At 34.0% G+C, this 21608-nt stretch overlaps 10 protein-coding genes across 10 annotated transcripts; 7 read left to right on the top strand and 3 right to left on the bottom strand.

Moving 5' to 3' along the window:
* Positions 1-2134: 2134 nt before the first annotated feature.
* On the top strand, positions 2135-3136 carry RPL27A (60S ribosomal protein eL27; the record flags this gene model as incomplete). The annotated part of the gene is made up of 2 exons (XM_041552227.1): positions 2135-2165; positions 2757-3136. The coding sequence occupies 2 exons, from the start codon at positions 2135-2137 to the stop codon at positions 3134-3136; spliced, it is 411 nt and encodes a 136-aa protein (XP_041408161.1).
* A 306-nt stretch (positions 3137-3442) lies between these two features.
* On the top strand, positions 3443-4795 carry DIA4 (putative serine--tRNA ligase DIA4; the record flags this gene model as incomplete). Its single annotated transcript, XM_041552226.1, has 1 exon — positions 3443-4795. The coding sequence occupies one exon, from the start codon at positions 3443-3445 to the stop codon at positions 4793-4795; it is 1353 nt and encodes a 450-aa protein (XP_041408160.1).
* A 386-nt stretch (positions 4796-5181) lies between these two features.
* Positions 5182-6147, top strand: VPS29 (retromer subunit VPS29; the record flags this gene model as incomplete). The annotated part of the gene is made up of 2 exons (XM_041552225.1): positions 5182-5229; positions 5347-6147. 2 exons carry the CDS (start codon positions 5182-5184, stop codon positions 6145-6147), a joined length of 849 nt encoding a protein of 282 aa, XP_041408159.1.
* A 657-nt stretch (positions 6148-6804) lies between these two features.
* Positions 6805-7524, bottom strand: ARD1 (peptide alpha-N-acetyltransferase complex A subunit ARD1; the record flags this gene model as incomplete). The annotated part of the gene is made up of 1 exon (XM_041552224.1): positions 6805-7524. One exon carries the CDS (start codon positions 7522-7524, stop codon positions 6805-6807), a length of 720 nt encoding a protein of 239 aa, XP_041408158.1.
* A 744-nt stretch (positions 7525-8268) lies between these two features.
* On the top strand, positions 8269-9081 carry SPO13 (Spo13p; the record flags this gene model as incomplete). The annotated part of the gene is made up of 1 exon (XM_041552223.1): positions 8269-9081. One exon carries the CDS (start codon positions 8269-8271, stop codon positions 9079-9081), a length of 813 nt encoding a protein of 270 aa, XP_041408157.1.
* A 1141-nt stretch (positions 9082-10222) lies between these two features.
* On the top strand, positions 10223-12157 carry AHC1 (Ahc1p; the record flags this gene model as incomplete). The annotated part of the gene is made up of 1 exon (XM_041552222.1): positions 10223-12157. The coding sequence occupies one exon, from the start codon at positions 10223-10225 to the stop codon at positions 12155-12157; it is 1935 nt and encodes a 644-aa protein (XP_041408156.1).
* A 474-nt stretch (positions 12158-12631) lies between these two features.
* Positions 12632-14629, top strand: DDL1 (putative carboxylic ester hydrolase; the record flags this gene model as incomplete). Its single annotated transcript, XM_041552221.1, has 1 exon — positions 12632-14629. One exon carries the CDS (start codon positions 12632-12634, stop codon positions 14627-14629), a length of 1998 nt encoding a protein of 665 aa, XP_041408155.1.
* A 145-nt stretch (positions 14630-14774) lies between these two features.
* On the bottom strand, positions 14775-15023 carry MCO10 (Mco10p; the record flags this gene model as incomplete). The annotated part of the gene is made up of 1 exon (XM_041552220.1): positions 14775-15023. One exon carries the CDS (start codon positions 15021-15023, stop codon positions 14775-14777), a length of 249 nt encoding a protein of 82 aa, XP_041408154.1.
* Positions 15024-15570: 547 nt separating this feature from the next.
* On the bottom strand, positions 15571-17727 carry KABA2_09S01738 (uncharacterized protein; the record flags this gene model as incomplete). Its single annotated transcript, XM_041552219.1, has 1 exon — positions 15571-17727. The coding sequence occupies one exon, from the start codon at positions 17725-17727 to the stop codon at positions 15571-15573; it is 2157 nt and encodes a 718-aa protein (XP_041408153.1).
* A 1022-nt stretch (positions 17728-18749) lies between these two features.
* On the top strand, positions 18750-20999 carry KABA2_09S01716 (uncharacterized protein; the record flags this gene model as incomplete). The annotated part of the gene is made up of 1 exon (XM_041552218.1): positions 18750-20999. The coding sequence occupies one exon, from the start codon at positions 18750-18752 to the stop codon at positions 20997-20999; it is 2250 nt and encodes a 749-aa protein (XP_041408152.1).
* Positions 21000-21608: the final 609 nt, after the last annotated feature.

Here is a 21608-nt window from a genome sequence, read left to right as displayed (position 1 = left end):
TAACATACAAAAGAGAGAATGATAACGAAAGAACAAGAAAGCATGCTTATAAAATAATAATAGTAATAATCTTATCGTCCTTTGTTTTTTAAATTTCTTTATAAATTTGTATATATATATATATATTTTGGCTTACAAAAATGTGGTATTATATTTTGTTTGGGGTTCTCTCACTTTAGTTTGCAGTAAATGCATATAATTCCTCTCTCTCTCTCCTCTTTTTCTGGTTTTGTTCTTTTGGAAAATTTCCCTTTTTTTGTTATTTGAATGAGCGAAACGAGCTTCCCGTGTGAAGTCTCTGTGAAGAAGCCTCGGTGCTCTCCTTGTTTGCTGTCTGACTACTCTCTCAACAATCTCCCGCGTTAAGTATATTACATATTGTATATTGTATATTGCATATTGTATATTGCATATATAGATAGATTGACATAGCTCGGTGTATTCTCTAGTGGTAGTAACTGGTTATAACTGAACAGTAAGAGTGTATGCAAAGAACAGTTAGCACAACTCCCTTATATATCTTTATATGCTAATGTAGAGCTGAAAGATACGTTGTACAGGTTAGACTGTTAGACTATACACGTATGGGACTATTGAGGTACAAGATTACTTTTACTAGATATGCAGATGTATATCATATAATATTGTAATTTGTATAGTTGAAGACTCGTTTCGTTTTTACGATGAGGTATACTGGATGCTTATTGGTTGAATCGTTGTAACATATGTAAATTATATTAATTGAATTGTAACCAGATATTCTCAAATAATAGAAGAATCACACAAGTATAACTACAAATTTTTGTAGCCGTTTTAAGAACCAAATGATACATGCTCTATATAATATAAGAAATACATTCTTGAAATACTAGGAAAACACACAAGACAATCTCGTCTCTTGTGTATTGTGTACTTCTTAATATATTTTGTCAAGAATTTTACTCTTTGAGTGACAATAGGCTTTGTATTGGCTTATACGGTAACAAGATTGCTAGAGTTCACACCTTTTATTAACTAGATACTGATCGATTCCTGATAACGTATAATACTACTACAATACTGTCTTGATCTTATTAAGCCTTTTTTAAAAAGAGAGAATATTAATCTTATTCTCTCTCCCACCTTATTTCAGCTGACACACACATGCATATAGATGATTGTAAATTTAATGGATTAATTATAATGCGCCATTTATTTTAATGATTTATCTCCTCCCCCACTCACCAATCACACTGCATCTCTCTTCGCACTATGTGAAGAATTGATATGACAGCGACTTTCAATATTATTATGTATGCAAGTTTCAAATCATGAACGTCTTTTGCGGGGGCGTACAACAGTGCTGCAAAAATAGCTGTAGAGAGGGCGTTGGGCTTTGCGATTTGAACGGCGCGGGATGATATGGCATTTTGCACGGCCGATCGTCTTTTCTCTCTTTCGGTCTAATATGATTGGTTGATTGAAGAGCACTGTGACGACATCAACACCCGTACATCTCTGCTACATCAGTACACCCATCCGTCCAAAAAACGGTTAATTGTTTAATTTTTTTAGATAATTGAGAGATAACTCGCGAGAATATTTGGCAATTACCATGAGGGAAAATCTTGTGGAAGATGCCATTTCGCCCTATTCTAGGTGGGTATGGCAGGTATAATTTGTTTGTTTAGGCTGGTGGGGTGCGAAAACGTTTAGGCTCACAATGAACTTTCCCTTTGCATGGCCGAACTCTTTCTAGAGGGGTGGCGAGTATTCTTCTGCTGTTTATGCCTGAAACTTCCAGCATTTGCTCTCTGTCTCTGCCTCTTCGTTAGGGCCATTATTCATTCTGCTTAGTGACCGATTATTCCTCTCTCTCTCAACACTTGTCTGCGTAATGAATCCTCTACCAAATGTTACGATATACCTACCCTCCCCCATCTGGTAGACTGGAAAAAACTTAATGGGAAAAAAAATGTAACAAAATGTGTTCAGATTAACTGGATTACCTCATAGTTAAGAAATTTCATTATTGGGATACACTATTAATTATTACTATTATTTTTATTTATCAAGCCTATATATATCTTAATTTGTATTTTTAACAGATACTTCACTTAAATACCAATAGATACACATCACCAAGTTAATAAAAATGGCTAAGTTCCTAAAAGCTGGTAAAGTTGGTACGTATAAACCTTGTTTTTACTAAATGAAACAATTTAGGTTAGATGGAATATTTGGGAATGTTTTTTTGAAATAATGAAATAATTAGAGATATTAGATACCATTGGGATCATTAATGTAGAGAAATATATCAATATAAAACACATGTTTGAAGAATGAGATAGCAGGATTATAATAAATTTGAATATATAATATCTTCATACGTTATAGCAATAAATGAAGATAACAAGATTGAATGAGCACGATTACATGAACTACACCTTTACGATATATTGAAGAAATCAGAGATGTTATGCAGAACTCAAATAATTAATGCAATATTGTTATGACATATGTAAGAAGTATGGAGTAATCTCATACTTCTTTTAATCATGACATTTTCAATTCGAATAGTATAACTACCACCAAACGATATAACAACGCTCTATCTTATTGCTAAAACATCTTTCTTTCCAGAAAAAACTTCCTAATTTGCGCAATTACATTCATTTTCTTTTTTACTAACAAATTTTAATATGGTTTATTATGATCTTACAAATTCCCTTCTGTTCGATCATAACAAATTCACCCATATCTCTTTTTTATTACAGCTGTCGTTGTCCGTGGTCGTTACGCCGGTAAGAAGGTCGTCATCGTCAAGCCTCACGATGAAGGTTCCAAATCTCACCCATATGGTCATGCTCTAGTTGCTGGTGTCGAAAGATACCCACTAAAGGTCACCAAGAAGCACGGTGCTAAGAAGGTTGCCAAGAGAACCAAGATCAAGCCATTCATCAAGGCCATCAACTACAACCACTTGCTACCAACTAGATACACTCTAGACGTTGAATCCTTCAAGTCTGTTGTCTCTACTGAAACTTTCGAACAACCAACCCAACGTGAGGAAGCTAAGAAGGTCATCAAGAAGGCTTTCGAAGAAAGACACCAAGCTGGTAAGAACCAATGGTTTTTCTCTAAGTTAAGATTCTAATTTGCGTTTCTTTAACTTTTGCATGAACATCTATAATGGTTTTTATCTGTCCTAATATTTTATATAATAGTGTTTATTATTTCTAATAAATATAAATTAGTATCTTTTTACTTTATCATGCAACCATTTAACAATGGTTGCATGTACCAACATTTCTAGTCAATTTGTAATATTTTGCCATTACAAGCGATTGTAACGGTATTTATTTTTTTCCATAGTCAACTATTTAATTACTAACAACAACTAAATAATGTGTAACGCAAACTATGATATATAAATCGTATAACCACTCGACCATCTTTAACGATGAAACAAGTATTATTTAGACGATTGATTACAACGGGATCTAATAAAGCCCATTTGATTGGTAAACCTAAATTCGATATTAAGGGGATACTTGAAAATTTATCAAAATATGAACATTCTATTAAGAGTAGAGAATTAGTCAATGAACAAAAATTACTAAATGATTTGAAAAATCTACCGGCTCAATCATTGCAAATCAAGGGTTTGAATAAGGATATCAACGAAATTCAACAAGTGAGGAAAAATCTGGAATCTCAGATTAAAGAGAATAAAGATAAGTTGAATGAATTACTGCCGAGTATCAAAAGTTTAAAAGAACAATATCAGGAAAAGACTGAAACACTCACTAAAGTTTCGAATTCTATGGATGATGTTTTGTCAAGTCTCCCTAACTTATTGAATTCTACGGCTCCTTTAAACGGTAGCCCAGAAGTTGTTCACTGGATAAATAAACCAGAAACAGAACCACAAGCAGACCCTGAAAGAGCCCATGTAGAAATCATGAAAAGGAAAAATATGATCGATCTACAAAGTGCCTCCACGACGACAGGTACCTCTTCTTATTACCTTTTAAATGAAGGAGCTCAACTGGAATTAGCCTTAATCAATTATGCCGTTGATACTGCTAGAAAACATGGTTTCAATTTTATCATCCCACCAAGTTTATCACGTCTTGGTATAATCGATGCTTGTGGCTTTAGACCAAGAGACATGAATGGCGAAAAGCAAATATATGCTATTGAGGGACAAGATACTGGTTTAGTTGCTACCGCTGAAATCACATTAGCCGCACTTGGCTATAATAAAATTATGAGTTTGGGTGAATCAGGAATCAAGAAGGTTGTTGGTCTAAGTAGATGCTATAGAGCCGAAGCTGGAGCAAGAGGTAAAGATACAAAGGGGCTCTACCGAGTCCATGAGTTTAGTAAAGTTGAATTATTTTGTTGGTCTGAACCCAAGTTTAGTAACGAAGTATTAGAATCTCTAAAAAATTTCCAAATAGAATTGTTTACAAACTTAGGCTTATATGCAAAAGTAATCAACATGCCATCAAATGATTTAGGTAACCCAGCATATAACAAATATGATATTGAGGCATGGATGCCAGGTAGAGGGTCGTTCGGAGAGGTTAGTAGTACATCGAACTGTACGGATTATCAAAGTAGAAGATTGAATACCAGATTCAAAAATTCAAATGGCAATTTGGAATATGTACATAGTATTAATGGTACTGCCATGGCAGTTCCTAGAGTTCTATTAGCACTTGTCGAAAATAACTACATTAAGGAAACTGATAAGATTGGAATTCCTCAACCATTGATCTCATATATGGGCGGCAAGAAGTATATATAGGATCTTCGAGAAAAATACTATATATTCCAATCAGTAATCCATCAATTCCTATATATAAATATATGGACATCCGTGTAGATATAAAATATTCTTAATATTTATATATATATATCTAGACTGACGAATTTATCTTCTTGTACGTATTCTCGTCAAGATGTCTACTCATTCGCCTTTAATATATTCCATTGTTATAAACTTATATCATCTCGGCTTAGGGAAAAAGGAAAACAGAACATCAATAACCTTTCAAAGGGGAAAGTGAGTGGCTAACAAACATCTTATTCATACATATAAAGGGATACAAAGTTGTAGTCGATGGGAATTACTGTGATAGGAATCAGAATCCAACATAAATCGTTTAATTATATCTGTCAGAGTTTGTAGATATGTTGGTCCTCGCTATAAGTGACGCTCATATTCCAAGTCGGGCAATAGTATGTAAGAAAGTTAAACAGGAGAAATGCATTGACATTTTCTATTTTTTAAGAGATTTTACTAACAAACTCTAAAATTCAATTTGCAATATTTAAATTGAATCCAATATGATACAGGACATACCTTCAAAATTTAAAAAACTGCTAAGTATACCAGATAAGATATCTCATGTGGCACTATTAGGTAATAGTACACAATCACCGGAGTTCCTAAATTTCCTCCAAACTGTCTCTCCAAATATTTCAATAGTTCGTGGGGAATTTGATAAATCCTCAATTATTATTGATACTCATGAATCAAATGGGGGGTCAGGTAACTATGAGGAGAAAAATATACCTCTTGTAGCTGTGATAAAAGAAGGTGACTTTAGAATAGGGTGTTGTAATGGCTATACTGTTGTGCCAAAGAGTGATCCATTATCGTTATTGGCCCTTGCACGTCAATTAGATGTTGATATAATGTTATGGGGCGGTACACATAATGTTGAAGCATATACTTTAGAAGAGAAATTTTTTGTCAATCCAGGAAGTTGTACAGGTGCATTCAGTGCAGATTGGCCTATATTAAACGATTCAATTTCAAACAATATTACTGACATAGAAACTAATAAAAAAGATAGTGCGACAGAGAGTGATGATATTACCCAATCAGAAGACGGCAGTGAACAACTAGAAAACAATAAACCTGATACAAAGGATGAAGAACAAGAACAAGAAGATAAGAATGCAACCTTGGAAGAAGAATCTCTCAATGAAGAAGATATAAGCATATCGGAGGTTGAAATATCGGGGTCGAATGTTCCAAGTTTCTGTCTTTTAGATATACAAGGGTCTACTTGTACATTGTACATATATATGTTCATAGACGGTGAGGTGAAAGTCGACAAAGTCGTATACAAGAAACCCACTGATGAATGATAGAAACCGTTTTAAATTCAAATTTATGTATTTCGTTATATAATCATGAATAACCCTAATGATAGAACATGGTCACTTCGTATTCAGTGAGAACATTTTACAGCTGCTGAAAATGTGTGGAGCGCCAACAATTTCCAAAAAATTCATTTTTCAGGCTGCAAAAATGAGAAAAATTTAAAAGTATATAAAGAGAGAGCATTTCGACTGTTTGATGAAGAGGAGATAAGTTTTATAAAATACTTCTTTTAGTTTTCCTTTGGTAGTTTCATTTCAAAAGAAACCAGGAAGTTCTTTCCTTATTATTTTATGATGATTGTGAGTGCATTTGGCTCGAGATGCCGTTAGTTCGGTGTTGATGTGGAAAAACTCAAGCTACCTAATTTTTACTTTTGGCTGATTTAAATTTTATTAGAAAGAACTATTATTAAACAATAATCTTGTATTGTATGCAGTAAGTTATCTTTATGTAAAATATCTTGAACGTATTTGGGATAAGTACCTTTTGTTATGTCTTTTCGTATGCTTTATAATTATAAAATAAATACGTATACAGATATACATGAATGATGCGATAATGATATTATGAATGGAAAAAAAAAGATAATAATAATTATTAAATAGTAGTTAGCAATGGACAGTTCGTCATTGTTTATTGATTCATACAGTTATATTATCTAGTCCCTCTCTAATGATATCCTCTAACAAATCACTTTTCAAATCATCTTCAACAGGTTCATCCTTTGGACCATGTGTAAAATTAGAAATCTTCAATTCATTTAAGTCTAATACTTTTTTCATAGCATATGCGTCCTCACCATCCTGATAATAACTCTTTTCGATGCTTAATACTTCAAACTGTAAAGTATCTCTGTACAAATGCAATGCAGCTCTATTAGATTGTCTGACATGTAGTGATACATAAGTAGCTTGGTTGACTTCTCTCATGGCAAACAACGCTTGTCTCATCAGCTTTTCGGCTAGACCCATTCTTCTGAAAGTTCTCATTACACTCAAAGAAGTAATATGACCATTTGCTGGTTCTTCAGATTGATCTGGATCGTCATTCATCTTAGCTAGGACGTAACCTATCAGTTTCTCGCCTGGTTTCACATAGGTAGGGTCCAATTTGATTGAGTTTCCTAAATTGTCATCCAATGTCATATATTCTTCTTCATCTGCAGCACTTGCTCCATCTGTTGAGCAAGTATCTTCGTCAACAGTAATATCAGTGGTAGTAGCCACAAACGACAGTTCAGGCCATGAAAGGATATGATACATATAATATTTCATCATGTAGTTCTCAGGTAGGTTATGCAGATTTGCATTTTGCATACAAATGATATCACCAATTGTTGCTCTTCTTATAGTAATTGGCATGATGCAAAATGATAGGATGATTCTCTGTCTCTCTCTCTATATATAACCTAATGCTGATATAATTCAATGCTAAAAAAACACAAAACAATATTAAAGTTACCACTACAGATTATTTGGGTTATGGAGTTGCAATATCGAAATAAAACCAACAACCTTTCTTAATAGGAAGAATTGCAATTTTTCTCTATCTTTAGTTAGTTGCATTGCAAATATGAAAATTTATTCAAATCTATGTGTGTTTCTACTGACTGAACATTTTCGCTCTGTCTCTGTCTATTTCTTCCTGGCTACTCTTGCTGTTACTACGCGCGCTTAACAAAACACAGCAATGCAACACAATTATGTAGATGATATGGATGGTATAGAAGGTATCTATACGTAACAAACGAATTATTTTACTATGGCACGTCATCTTCATGGTGTACCAATGCTCAAGGTACTCCAACAACTATGTATATGGCTCTGTCACTCTATTCTATTCCCCTCTATGAAACTTGGTAATCTTCTGTCGTGTTCAATTCTGTTATTTGAATTCACTTGGACAAAAACCCACCAAGAAAGAAAGAGGGAAATTTAAAGGACGTCATATTTAAAGGACGACATATTTAACAAACTTTGCCGCCCAGGTAATAAAAAGAATGTAGACAATCACATACTTCGTGACACCAGATATATATGTATATACGTATGTGTGTATGTGAGATATCTTGATTTCATCTGATTTATAACAAGATATTATACATTATGAATCCCAGGAAGAGGTTTAGAAACAACAACATTACGAAACCACTACAGATCAAATCAGGCAATACGATAAATTCATCAATAACCAGTAAAAACAAATTACGTTTGCCGTTTCGTAATTATTCTCCAGAGATAGAGTATAGACCGATGATCAAAGGTGAACGACTTCAATTCTTTGATCGTACGAATGAACCATTTAAGGATACGTTATGTCCTAACACTGACACAGATATTATTTCCTGTGAAAGTAACATTGAAAATCAAATGGATCAGATACTTAACCTCAGTAAACCTGAAAGCTTATCATCTAATAAGGGTACGATTATCAAGATAACCCCTATTATTAATGGCAAGAGTCATAGAGATCGTTCCTTAAAATTTGAAGATTTTGATCAACCTCCAAACTCCACTTCTACACCAATTCCAAACAATAGTACGTCAAAACAAAATAAACTATACACCGATAAATATAAAAATTCAACATCATTAATAAAGCAACGTTACACTTTGTATCAGGCTCCTGAACCATTTAAGAACTGGAACGTCAATGGTATTAAGGGCTCCCCGTTATCAATGACGCCAGTTGAATATCAAAGATCTTCATTATATCAATCTCATAAACCATCACAAGATAATAATGGAGTTAATAAACGAAACAATGCTCATTCATCCAAGGCCAACAAACATCAAATTTTGAATGCAGACGTTGCACCAACTAAATCTCCAAGAACTGACCGTTGCCTTGAGAGCAGTGATTCAATAGTTTATATGTCTAGTGGTGGTAATGCAACATACCATAATAGTGATGAGTGAAACCAAAACGAAGTAAACGTACTCAGATGATTTCTTTCATTTTTCTTTGACTAATCTTCTGAATAAAATGTTGTAACTAAGGGAAAAGGTATTTTATATCAAAGCAAATAGAGGCAAACAACAATAGGTCATTAACCTTTACTTGCATATTCTACTTTGAAAAGTTAATCTACAAAAAATCACCTTTATACCAAATCATGTCTTCTTTTGTTTCAAAAAACAATACAATATTTGAACAGGTATGGGAAAACTTCTTTGCCCCTCTCCTCTTCGCGATACTTCAAATAACTATTCATTTTAATTTTTGTTTACAATAACGACTATCCATACATGAATTCAGGGAATAAAGATAGAACTAAAATACGGTATACGTTCATCTCTGCTGCATGTGCTTGGTTTCATCACCACTGCCACGAGCACTATTGCTACTACTCTATTTCGTCAAGCAAGTTGTTCCACCAAACTCCCTCTGGCAACTCTTTCATCTGTAGCTACAATTTTTTCGTTTGTGTTTTACTTCACTGCTCACTGTTCTCTGTTGTCATAATTAAATAAGCCCAAACAATAACAAAGAAACAGAGAGAGACACACACAAATTTCGGGCAGTGGCGAAGACAAAACGAAAAACTTCTTGCTCTCTCTGATTAAACTTCTCTATTCTCCAGAGGAAAGGGTACCCACCCACAAACAAAACAAAAACATACATACAAATCTATACATATTCACTTTTCCATTCTTTATATTGAAAATAGAATCAGCAAAATAAGTAAATAAATATATATAGTTTTGTTTTTGCCACTTTGCATGTTAGGATCATAATTCATTAATACTAATAAAAGCAAGTCCATATATTTCGCAACATTTATCTTTTTTTGTGTACTATTTGTTTGCAAAACAAATAAGACTAAAACTAGTAGAAACCACTAAAGATATATTATCTCTTTTCGTTCTCTTTGTGATTTTAGTGAAGGGACAAATGAAGTGTGTATGTTTATTCTGTAACATATAAGAACAAAACAAACGAAATACAGAGTAGCTTCACTCATTTTACAATTAACACATTCTCAAAAAATAACAACAAGACTAACATATCTACTATTTATTATTAATCATTTACATTATTTTTTTTTGTTTCAAACTTATGACATCGTCTACTATTAAAAACAACAACAACAATAATACAGACAATAACAATAGGTTAATAACAGATACCGTTCAACAACAGATGACATCTTGTGAAAGCAACAATAGCAACAATAGCCATAGTAACAAATCCACCTCCCGGAACTACCAAGTGGCAACACCGAAATCTCCTCATGATTTAGTTACACTTTCATCTACTGATGATCATGAAAACCTAACGGTCGATTGTTTTCGAACAAATTATATTCCTATAGATCTAATGGAAGATCAGACACACTCAGCTATAAATAAAGATAGTGAAGAGATAGAACGAATGAAATATAGTTCTGTAAAGAGTGAATTATTGGATATCGTAAATTTACAGTGTCTCCTTTCACGAAAGGAGAAAGACAATATTAGAAATGAGATTAATAGAATTGATGCCCAAATCGAATTGATAAAACAATTGCATAATGATAATACATTATATTCGAAAATAGATAAATATAAACAAGAACAAATTGAAATAAATAAAAAAATGCTACGCGCAAGAAGTCTTCAAGAAAAATGGCAAGATCATGTATTTCCTTCAGGATCTTTACAACTCAATATGGGTGGTTCCATACATATACCTAAACATCATTATCAAACAAGAAGTAAAAGTCATGGAAATCTTTTGGATACTGAATTATTTGAACCAGAAGATGATTCTATATTGAATGAAAGATCAACCAAGCGTCAAAAACTTGCAAATACCACTACACCATCCATAACAAATTCACAGGATTCAACGAAAAGTATCCTGAAGAGCGGTAAAAAGACTACTAAATCAAATGGATTCGAAATCCATAAATTTACCCCTAACCAAATGAATACTCACCATAGAAGAGTATATTCAACATCATGCTTATCGAATAATAGTGGTATTATTGGTCAAACTGATGCAAATGAACCAATATTTAGAAGATATGATGGTATATTGGTAATTATCACTTGTAGTTTTTGTCAAAGAGCCAATTTCACTTCTGCACAAGGCATTGTTAATCATACTCGTTTAAAACATCATAAAACATATTCTAGTCAACCGCTGACTGTTCTTTTCAATCAAAATTTATTACCTGAGGATAAACAGGATCCTGAAATTTTAGCCAAATTTAAAAAACTGAATCTCGATCCTCATAAGGACTATTTACCATATAATATTGCAATTCCTACAATGGATATAGCACCTAAAATGGGATCATCAAAAAATGCTCACTTAACTGATCATTTAAGCATAGAAAAAAATCAGAAGAAGAAGACAGAGAATAAAGAAGTATACACCGCACCACCTAAGAAAATTGAGGTAAATCATTTGAAAGCACTATACAAAGAAGATGATCTTGATGAGCTGGTCAATATCATTGATGAATCCAGAAAGGATCTTCAAGTTATATTGGATCAACCGAGTGATGATGATGACGAGTCTGAAGAAGAGGAAAAAATTGTTCAAGATGATGTTTCGAAGGATGAAGACTATGTCAGCAATGAGAATCCAAAAGACGATTCTGATGGATCTGATTATGATAATGCTAATAATAACAGCGATATCGAAGATGAAAACAAAGAATCTTCATTTTCGCCTGCATCATCACCTATTGCATCTGATCTGGAATCAACCACTCCCACTCATCCATTACAAAATAAATCACCACAAATGTCAACTAGAGTGAGAAACCTAAGAAAAGTAAATATTGTTGAACCACCAATCGATGACATGCATAACAGGTTGCGCAGCAAAGTTACAAAGGACGCTACAGATGAAAATAATGATATAACCAGAAGATTGAGAAATGCTGACACTAGTCATGTAAATAATTTCGACGAAGGTGATATCACTCCTTTAGGAGATGAAAGAAGCTCAGGACATTACAATTTAAGATTGAGATCTAATCTTCGCCAGACCAGTAGATAATAATAAAATAAAATTTGAATTTAAATCTTTGGCGAAATAGGCAAGAACTTAACTCCTAGAATGGCAACTAGCACCCAAGTGAACTCATCGAATTGATCATCACATCTTAATCGAGGTGCTACGGTTGCCCATTTTCAGATGTCAGCAGCAGAGTACTGTTTTTCCGCAATGTAACAGAGACAGATCAGACCAGATCTGTCTTTCTCAACAAATTTTCATTATGTGAAAAAAAGAAACCCTCCGGCATCGAAACAACAAACGAAATGGGTTGGAAATTTACTCTAGGAAGTAGATGATCTACATATATAATACAGAGAGCAAAATGCGAACTATTATGAAAAGAAATAAGAAATATATAATTATACAAAATATAAAAGTTCTTATACCTCTATTTAAAGTATGACTTAGAAATTCTTATTAGTCTTTCTTTTTCGAACAATATATTACATATGATTATAATCTAAATAAAGGGACATGTTAAAAATACGCATTATATTAAAGGGTAGCGTTAGAAGGTTGAATACCCAATGGTATTATGCAACAGATATACCATGCACGAAACCGTATGACCCCGATTATGAACCTCCATCAGGTCCTCAGAAGTTTGAAAAATTATCAAAACAAGACTCTTGTGCATTAGAGAAAAGATATAGAGTGCGCTTATCAAAGATGACATCCAATGGTGAGAACAGATCTGCCACCATTCAAGTCGGTGAAGACAATCTGTATACTATCAACCTTGACACATTTACTATCAAACCAACATATTGGCATGGCCCAACCTATGAGGTAAGAAGAGGACTATGGTTCAACTCTAATGGAACTCCCCTGGCTCCTCATCTGTGTTCTGAATTAGAAACTTTATCTGATAATAAAGTTGAAGTACAGAAATTACAAGGTACATACAATGAAGGCAAATATGTATTATTCAGTGATGAGAACAGTAACGCAGGCTTCATTCTTAAGAATTTAGATGGTGGGAAACTATTTCTCAATTACTTGAAGTCCGGATTGGGCTCTTATATTCCTATAAATGGTGTTGCAGTATATAAGGGAGAAAAGAAACCAATAGGCTTTAAAAACATTGATAAAATGCTAGTCACATCACTAGGTACAGATAATAGCATGTCTAGTCATGACAATAGACATCTTGATGAGAAGCCAAAAGAACAGCCTTCTGTATTGTCCAATCTTACAAGTTGGGATTTATTCGAAAATATGCCAGCAATATTTAGTACTACAGGGTCAGACAAAAATCCTGATAATCCTAATATAGATGAGGATTATATGAACCAAGTTCAATTAAATGGAAATCCAACAAACACCAAACGAAAAATTAGAGACCTGGTACTATGTGTGCATGGGATTGGTCAAACGTTAGGTAAGAAATATGAATATGTTAATTTTGCTCACACGGTTAACTTATTGAGATCAAATATTAAAACTTTATATTCTGAGTCTGATCAATTGAAAGAGTTAAACAGAGAGAAAGGGAACAGTGATTGGGAGACAAATCCTGGTATCCAGGTTCTTCCAATCACCTGGAGACATTCGATTAAGTTTAAGACAGATCCCACAGAGGATGATATATGTAACCCTGAAATCCCGGCGTTAGCTGATATTACTGTTTCAGGGATCCTCCCTTTACGAAAATTAATGGGGGATGTTGCACTCGATGTCTTATTATACGGTGAAGAGTACTACAAGAAAATTATCCTAGACACAGTTATGAAAGAGTTAAATGATACTTACACTTTGTTTATGAAGAAGAACCCCGACTTTAATGGGAGGGTACACCTAATAGGACATTCCTTAGGAAGTCTTATTCTATTTGATATGATATCTCAACATAGACATTATAAATTAAAATTCAATGTATCACATTTCTTTGGCATTGGATCGCCAGTAGGTTTAATAAAACTTGTTGAACGAACAAGAATTGGTCCCAAGAAGGGCCCTAAACCTAAATCAACTCTGAAAGTAAATAGACCTAACTGTGAGGAGTTCTACAATTTATATCATACGTGTGATCCCGTAGCATATAGAGTAGAACCATTAATTGATACTAAATTATCACAGTTCGAACAATCATATTTACCTCATTGGTCAGAGTTAGATGGGTTTACGACTAAGATGATTGAAATGAGTGGAAACCTTTGGGACGGATTACCTGCTGGGAAACAGTTACCTGGAATGATTGAAAATTCTGAAAATGATTCTGAAACAGAGGAGCTACCTAAAAAAAATGATGAGATGAGAGTTACTGGTGAACTCCTGAACATTCTAACTTCTCTGAACCATAGTGGAAGGGTAGATTATGCACTCAAACCCAACCTCTTAGAGGTAGATGTAATATCAGCTCTAAAATCTCACGTATCATATTTTGAAGAGACGGATATTGCGGGGTTCGTAATGATGGAACTACTTAAAGAACATCAAAGGGCTGAAGAAATTGTTGCGAAAAAGATATGACCTAAAAACATAGTATCTATTCTCACCAAATAGTAGTTACGTATATAATGCATTCGATGTAACTATTGAATATATAAAATTTCGTATCTCTTTAAACTTATAAACTTATTAATGAATATATATATACATTATCACTTAAATGATCTCAATTAACAGTTTCATCATTTTCTTCGATTAGTTCGGTTAGTAACTTCTCGACATTGATGTCTTCGCTATTAGATTTTGCTGCTTCTGATGCTCCACTTTGGAGTTTTGCCTGAAGGTTTGGTGATTCAACCGACTTATTGCCCTTCTCGGTCATAACAAATCCTACTGCACCAACAGTCAGTAGTGTAGCTATTGCCAGTTGATGTGATTGAAATGTTTTCCCGAAAATTTTATAGGTAGCTCCCATTATTAAATTTTAATTGTACAAATCTTTAACTCCTGAAACGAATATATATTTTATTACGATTGGATACCTTGTAGCTATACCAAATATTTTTCGTTGTCGTAAATATATATGTTGTTTATGTTATGTTTGTTATGTGAGTTGTTCAGAATATTCGATGGTCATCTCCCCTCTTCCCCCTTAATATACATAAAATTATTGCCGGTTAAAGCGGGCGAACCTCGCTCGGACAGAATAATTACATATAGAGTATAATTATTAGAATATATCCTAATTTTGTCATAAAATGACCCAGTGACAGAGAACTAATTGATTAACCATATGAACGATCCGGTTGGATAACGTATGGTATTCTTTTCTTTTTTTTTTGGATGTTTTGGAAATTATAAAATAAAAACAAGAAAAAGCAGAAAACTGTTTAGAAAAGCTTAGTCAAATAAAACCCAAACATGGAAAACATTTGTAACATTTTAAAACTATTATTGGACTATTTTTCTAAGTATATATGCATATATCAATTCCTAACTATTAAATATATGTCAGTTTTTATTTAGAACTTACTGAAACCAAACATTTTATACTTTTTTTTAGTACTAACTTCTGTGTTTCCATTATTTTGACTTTCATTAGAAGAGCGTCTATCACCCTCAGAGTTACCAGTACCTGAAGATGAAGATTTCATGAAAGAAAAGAATCCGCTAGATTTTTGTTTTGTTCCTTTTGTGGAACTAAAAGATCCACTAGATCTAGTAGAACGATGACTTCTAGATGATTCATTAGATTTTTGTTTTCTTAATCCATCAGTACTGTGCGTTTTCCTAAGAGTTTCTTCTGGTAATGATAATCTCTTGATTTTCTTAGAGTCCAACACCGAACGAGTTTTATGGTTACCTAACCCATGAGAACCATCCGTAGTTTTTGTTGAGGTTGAGAAATGTAATTTGTCGCCTTTGGGCTGAGGGTGAGAATGACGACGACCAGAACCACTATATTCTTCAGTCATTGATTTTGTCTTTGTTATATCACGTCCACCAGTGATAACTTTTTTCAAACTTTCTATATTACTGTCATAATCCTCCGTAAATGAATTATCTAGATCTATAGCCAACCGTGTAGATTTATCTACAATTGAATCTAATTCCAGTAGTTTTTTATCTAATCGGCCGATATTAGCGTCATTATCAATTGTTTGAAGTTTCAAAAAGAGCTGAGCTTTATGATGTCTTACTAAATTGAGAAGGTTGTTAAAGGAAGAATTGTAATTTATTTCAGTGCTTTCCAATTCGCTAGTATTTATTGATTTCGAGTCTGCACTTGATATTGCGAAATCATCATTTTCCTCCTCGATGTGACCAGTTTTAGAAGTGATGGTATCATCCGTCACATTATAATTTTTATTTGATACTTCCAGTTTCGAACAAGTTTTTATTAATGAGTCCATTGATGAATCATTTGAATCAAAGACACCTTTCGAGATCAACATTTCAAATGGTTTCTTTTTGTACTGTTCTTCTGTTGGATGGAAATGATGTTGTAACTGTAATTCAAATTGTGACATCCTTTTCGCCGGAATAAGACATACTGGAACAGGATAACGTCCTGCCAAAGTGTCATTCAAATTATATGTCTTCCATCCTACCAACGATTTAGTCCTTTCATGTTTAAGTGTTGCTCTTATAATCATATCAGGATGGTATACATTAATGGCATCTTTTAATACAGATAACGTTTTACCTGTAGCAACCTCAATTGTAATTTTGACAGGTTTTGTAGGAGGGATTAATAACGTAATATAATCTTGTAAATTGTTAATAGTATTGTCTATATCTTGACGTAAATACCCAGGGGCCCATTGATCCATATTTTTGGTAGTTTGTTTCCTTTTATATAACGGTTCATTTTGTCTAATGGCGGGCAAATTTGTGACAATGACTAAATGATCCATTGGTTGTGACAAAGTCGTGAGCATATAATCTAACGCTACCCAAGTGTGTCTTCTTCCGTCGATATGACATAGTAAAGTTCTTTGCATCGGTATATTGCTATATTTTATGGATAATACATGTTTTTTACGTCTATTTTTACTATATTGTAAATGTTTCTCCGTTTTATTTGGGTCTGGTATGGGTTGATCTATAGATGATTTGTTCGTCGCAGTCATGTCCATATCGATATAATTTTCTAAAGAAAGTAAGTCAGGATATAAGTAATATTTTGATGAGGAATTATTTATTCTTTTAAGCAGTTGTTGTTTATTTTTATCACATAATTGATAATACGAATGATGTAATCTATTAACCAACAGTGCATCATTATCAATTGATCTATGACTTGGATAATCTCTTCTAACAATTTTCCCAGCTGGGGTTCTAACAAATATATCTTCAAAATATATACCATGATAAGGATCTCTATGGGTACTAAATCCATGATCTTTAAAGAATGGTTCTCCATCGCTATTCATCGTTGATAAAATATTCATATCTGTTGCTGTTAACATCGTATGACTATTAGAATCTGTTGGAAATGGGAATTTAATACCATTAAATTCACAATCATCTCTATCATAAACTGAATCTATAAACATTGTAGGCACAGTATCAAATGACACGCCTGTCGTGTAAAATCCATGTCTCTGTTCCCAAATTTCATTATCTACTTCTATCTTCAACCTTCTGTAACATGTTTTATATCTCTCGTCTGTCATAAAGCAGTGTTGTAGTTGTTGTAGTTGTTGTTGTATTTTTTCTGGTGTTACTAAAATGTAAGGTAAATTATGACTTATAATATACACAACCTAAATGACCTTATATATATTTTTGTTTTTAGTTCTGGATCTCTTTCAAAATATTCAGCACATCCTTATACAAACTTATTATATATTATATTTCTTATAGGAGGTATAAAAATGCAATTTCTTCTTTAATATCCTAAAAATTGTCATGTCATAGCTCGACATTTACAGGTGGTTCTTCTTATCCATCTTTCTGATTGAGGTTTCTTAGCCTCCTTCCCCTCTCCCCTTCGCATCCCCCTCAGTTCCTCTTCTTTTGTGAATGGAAAAGACTTAAATCTCGGAGTACGGCCGTTTCTCCGCCAGAGTTGCCTCTCATCTAATTATAAACACACCCCTCAATATTGCACCGCCACTCACCGTCATTATCACTTTCGTTTTGGGTTCCTAAACCAATCAAAATGGACAATGTTGAAAAATTTGTCGTACTCTCTAGCATGTAATGTAATGCAATATTTGTCCTTGGTCATATTGACCTAGCTAACGATATGATTATGTGGATTGGATAGACCTAGTGTTCGTTTCTGACACGTAACACGTCAACGGACGATTTCATCATCGTAACAGCGTTACAATTAACCAGATTGTTTTTGGACACTCGCAAATTGCTAATGACAACTTTCCATCCCAACATACAATGCTTGTCTTCACATCATCATCATCATCATCATCATTCAACGAGAATGACTGGAATTAATCACCTGTTTTCGGATCGTCACCGCCTAAAATCAGCGAAAATTTGAATTTTTGGGAGAGAAGAAAAAGGTGAAAATTTTGAGAAAATTAAGGCAAGGACAGTTGACATAATAAGCAGAGAAATATGGAAATTATATAAAATCCCGAGTTTGACAAACTTCATTAGATTGAAAGATAGGTGAAAAGACAGGTAAATAGACCAAGTTTTTTTGTTGAATGGGTCGGTATTGGATATAGTCATGAGTGAGTACAATGAAAAGAATACATTAGAACAATCTCAAACAGCTCCGGATAATTCCGCTCCAAGACATAGACACAAACATCATCATCACCATCATCACCATCACCATTACCATCACCGTCAGAATGAGCAAAACTTAGACATCTCATCGGGACAAAGCCCATTAATGGCGTCTGCTCCCGCCGTTGGTGGTCAGAGACCTCCCTTTGTCTCTGCTGCTCAACAGGCTCGTAGTCTTTCTAATAGAAGTCGACATGCTCCCTCGGGGAAGAACCGGCTTTTATCGGGTCATCATCACAATACTGCCACTGGTAGTAATAATAATGCTATTAATAGTAAAAACATTAATAGACCATTACCGAGACTTGCTGATGGAACAAGATTTGGAAGTTATCAAATTGTGAAGACGTTAGGAACAGGTTCATTTGGGAAAGTGAAACTTGCTTATCATATTACATCGAGACAAAAAGTTGCATTAAAAATCATTAATAAGAAAATTCTTTCTCGTAGAGATATGCAAGGTCGTATTGAAAGAGAAATTTCTTATTTGAGATTGTTAAGACATCCGCATATTATTAAACTGTATGATGTCATTAAATCTAATGATGAAATTATTATAGTTTTAGAGTATGCAGAACATGAATTATTTGAATATATCACTCAACGTGGAAGACTCTCTGAAGACGAAGCTCGTCATTTCTTTCAGGAGATCATATCAGCCGTGGAGTATTGTCATAGGCATAAAGTGGTCCATAGAGATCTTAAACCTGAAAACCTTTTATTGGATAAACATTATCGTGTTAAGATTACGGATTTTGGTTTATCTAATATTATGACTGACGGTAATTTTTTAAAGACTTCATGTGGCTCACCTAATTATGCTGCACCTGAAATCATTGGTGGGAAATTATATGCAGGACCAGAAGTTGATGTATGGTCCTGTGGTGTGATCCTTTATGTTCTGTTATGTCACAGATTGCCCTTTGATGATGAAAGTTTACCCAAATTGTTTAAAAATATTAATAACGGGATCTATGCATTGCCAAATTTCTTATCTCCAGGAGCTGCTTCTTTAATTAAAAAAATGCTTATCGTAAACCCCTTAGGTAGAATATCTATTCAAGAGATTATGCAGGATGAATGGTTCAAGAAAGACATTCAGTTATATTTAGTTCCACAGGATTTAAGAGAAGATGAGAATGATAGTCTCAATGGGGACACAGATACTAGTAGTCTCACTGCATCGATAAGAAGTGGTGAAGAACTTATAGACGAAGAATTGGTCACCGCATTGGCTAACACTATGGGTTATGGGATGGATGAAATTTATGAATCTTTACAAACAGAAACTACAGACCCTGGTTTACAAGAGATTAGGGATGCATATTTGTTAATGAAAGAAAATAAAAGTATCTTGAAAGATTTAAGATTGGTTCGATCAGATTCCGATATTTCTTTGATCAATAATAAGAGTGGAGAAGTAATAGATACTATGGCTGCACAACAAATGACTACATATAATAGAAACAAAGATTCTCAGTATAACTTGACTGCGACATCAGGGGAGCCATGTGATTCATCTGCCGGTAATATGAAGCAAGGAAACCTGAGACAACAACGAACTTATAACGATGCGGAATATACTCCACTAGATACCAATGAGTCTACAATTGCAATCTTACCGACCTCATTACCTCAGATCCATCGTGTAAATATGTTTGCAGAGGGATTTCCTGGTGCCGGGGTTATTACACCAATGTTAACTCCGACGAGTAAAACAAGGTGGCATTTTGGAATAAGATCGCATTCTTACCCGTTGGTTGTCATGGGAGAAGTCTACAGTGCATTGAAACGACTTGGTGCAGAATGGATTAGAACTACAGAGAGAGAATTATGGACAATTAGAGCAATCTGGAAATGGGATAGGCAACTGAATCAGGAAAGTGTTGATAAAGCAGATGTGATTCCCGAGAGAATGAAAGTCGTAATCCAATTGTTTCAAACTGCTCCAAACTATTTTTTGGTCGATTTGAAATTCGACGGCTGGGAGACAGCTGATAGTGATATTGATGAGAAGGAACGAGTCGTTAGAGAGGCCACACCAACTGCAGAATCCATTGCAAAAGAGGAGAAAGTAAGTACTTTTTCAGCATACCCATTCTTAAACTTATCTACAAAATTGATAAACGAATTAGTGAGGGAAAGCCAGGTAAGCTCTGAATCCTCACAAGAGGATCTGACTACATAGAATAACGATTTTCTCTGCATTCTAGACTATAAATAATTTAGACACTCAATATATCGTTATCTAGTCAAAGAGGTTTTTATATAACAATATCATAACGTGCTTTTATGTCAGACTTGAAACTACCATTGCTCATCGTTATCCTCTCACTGACGCTGTATCTCTTATTTCATTTAATAAAAATGTCATGGCTGGCATCATAGAAGAGGAACATTTCGTGTCTTGCCTCGTTGCACTAACCATTTATTTTTCCCCTTTCGGGCAAAACATCAATACGCAAATAGTGAAAATGCCATAATTCCCGTTTCGGTAATAAAATACAATAAATAATAAAAAAAAAGTTAGGAGACGCGAAGAGAATGGCGCAGAACAAGGCCGCATAGCGTCGTTAACAACGACGTTTGCACGACCGATTTAATGGACCATCCTTTAATTTCAATACATCGACTCTATATATATATACATGGAAGAGCTAAAAGCAAATCGGAATATCTTGAAAGTTTTCTTCCATTGACGGTCAAGGAATCCTGGGAACTGAATAAAATAAAGACAATCAATCTAATATAGAGGGTAACGTTGTCGAGGCAGTAGAACATAGGAAATAATTATTTG

The sequence above is a fragment of the Maudiozyma barnettii genome (assembly GCF_903064755.1).
Source record: "Maudiozyma barnettii strain CLIB 1767 genome assembly, contig: KABA2_09, whole genome shotgun sequence".
In the NCBI taxonomy this organism is placed as follows: Eukaryota; Fungi; Ascomycota; class Saccharomycetes; order Saccharomycetales; family Saccharomycetaceae; genus Maudiozyma; species Maudiozyma barnettii.
This window is presented reverse-complemented; position numbering and strand designations above follow the sequence as displayed.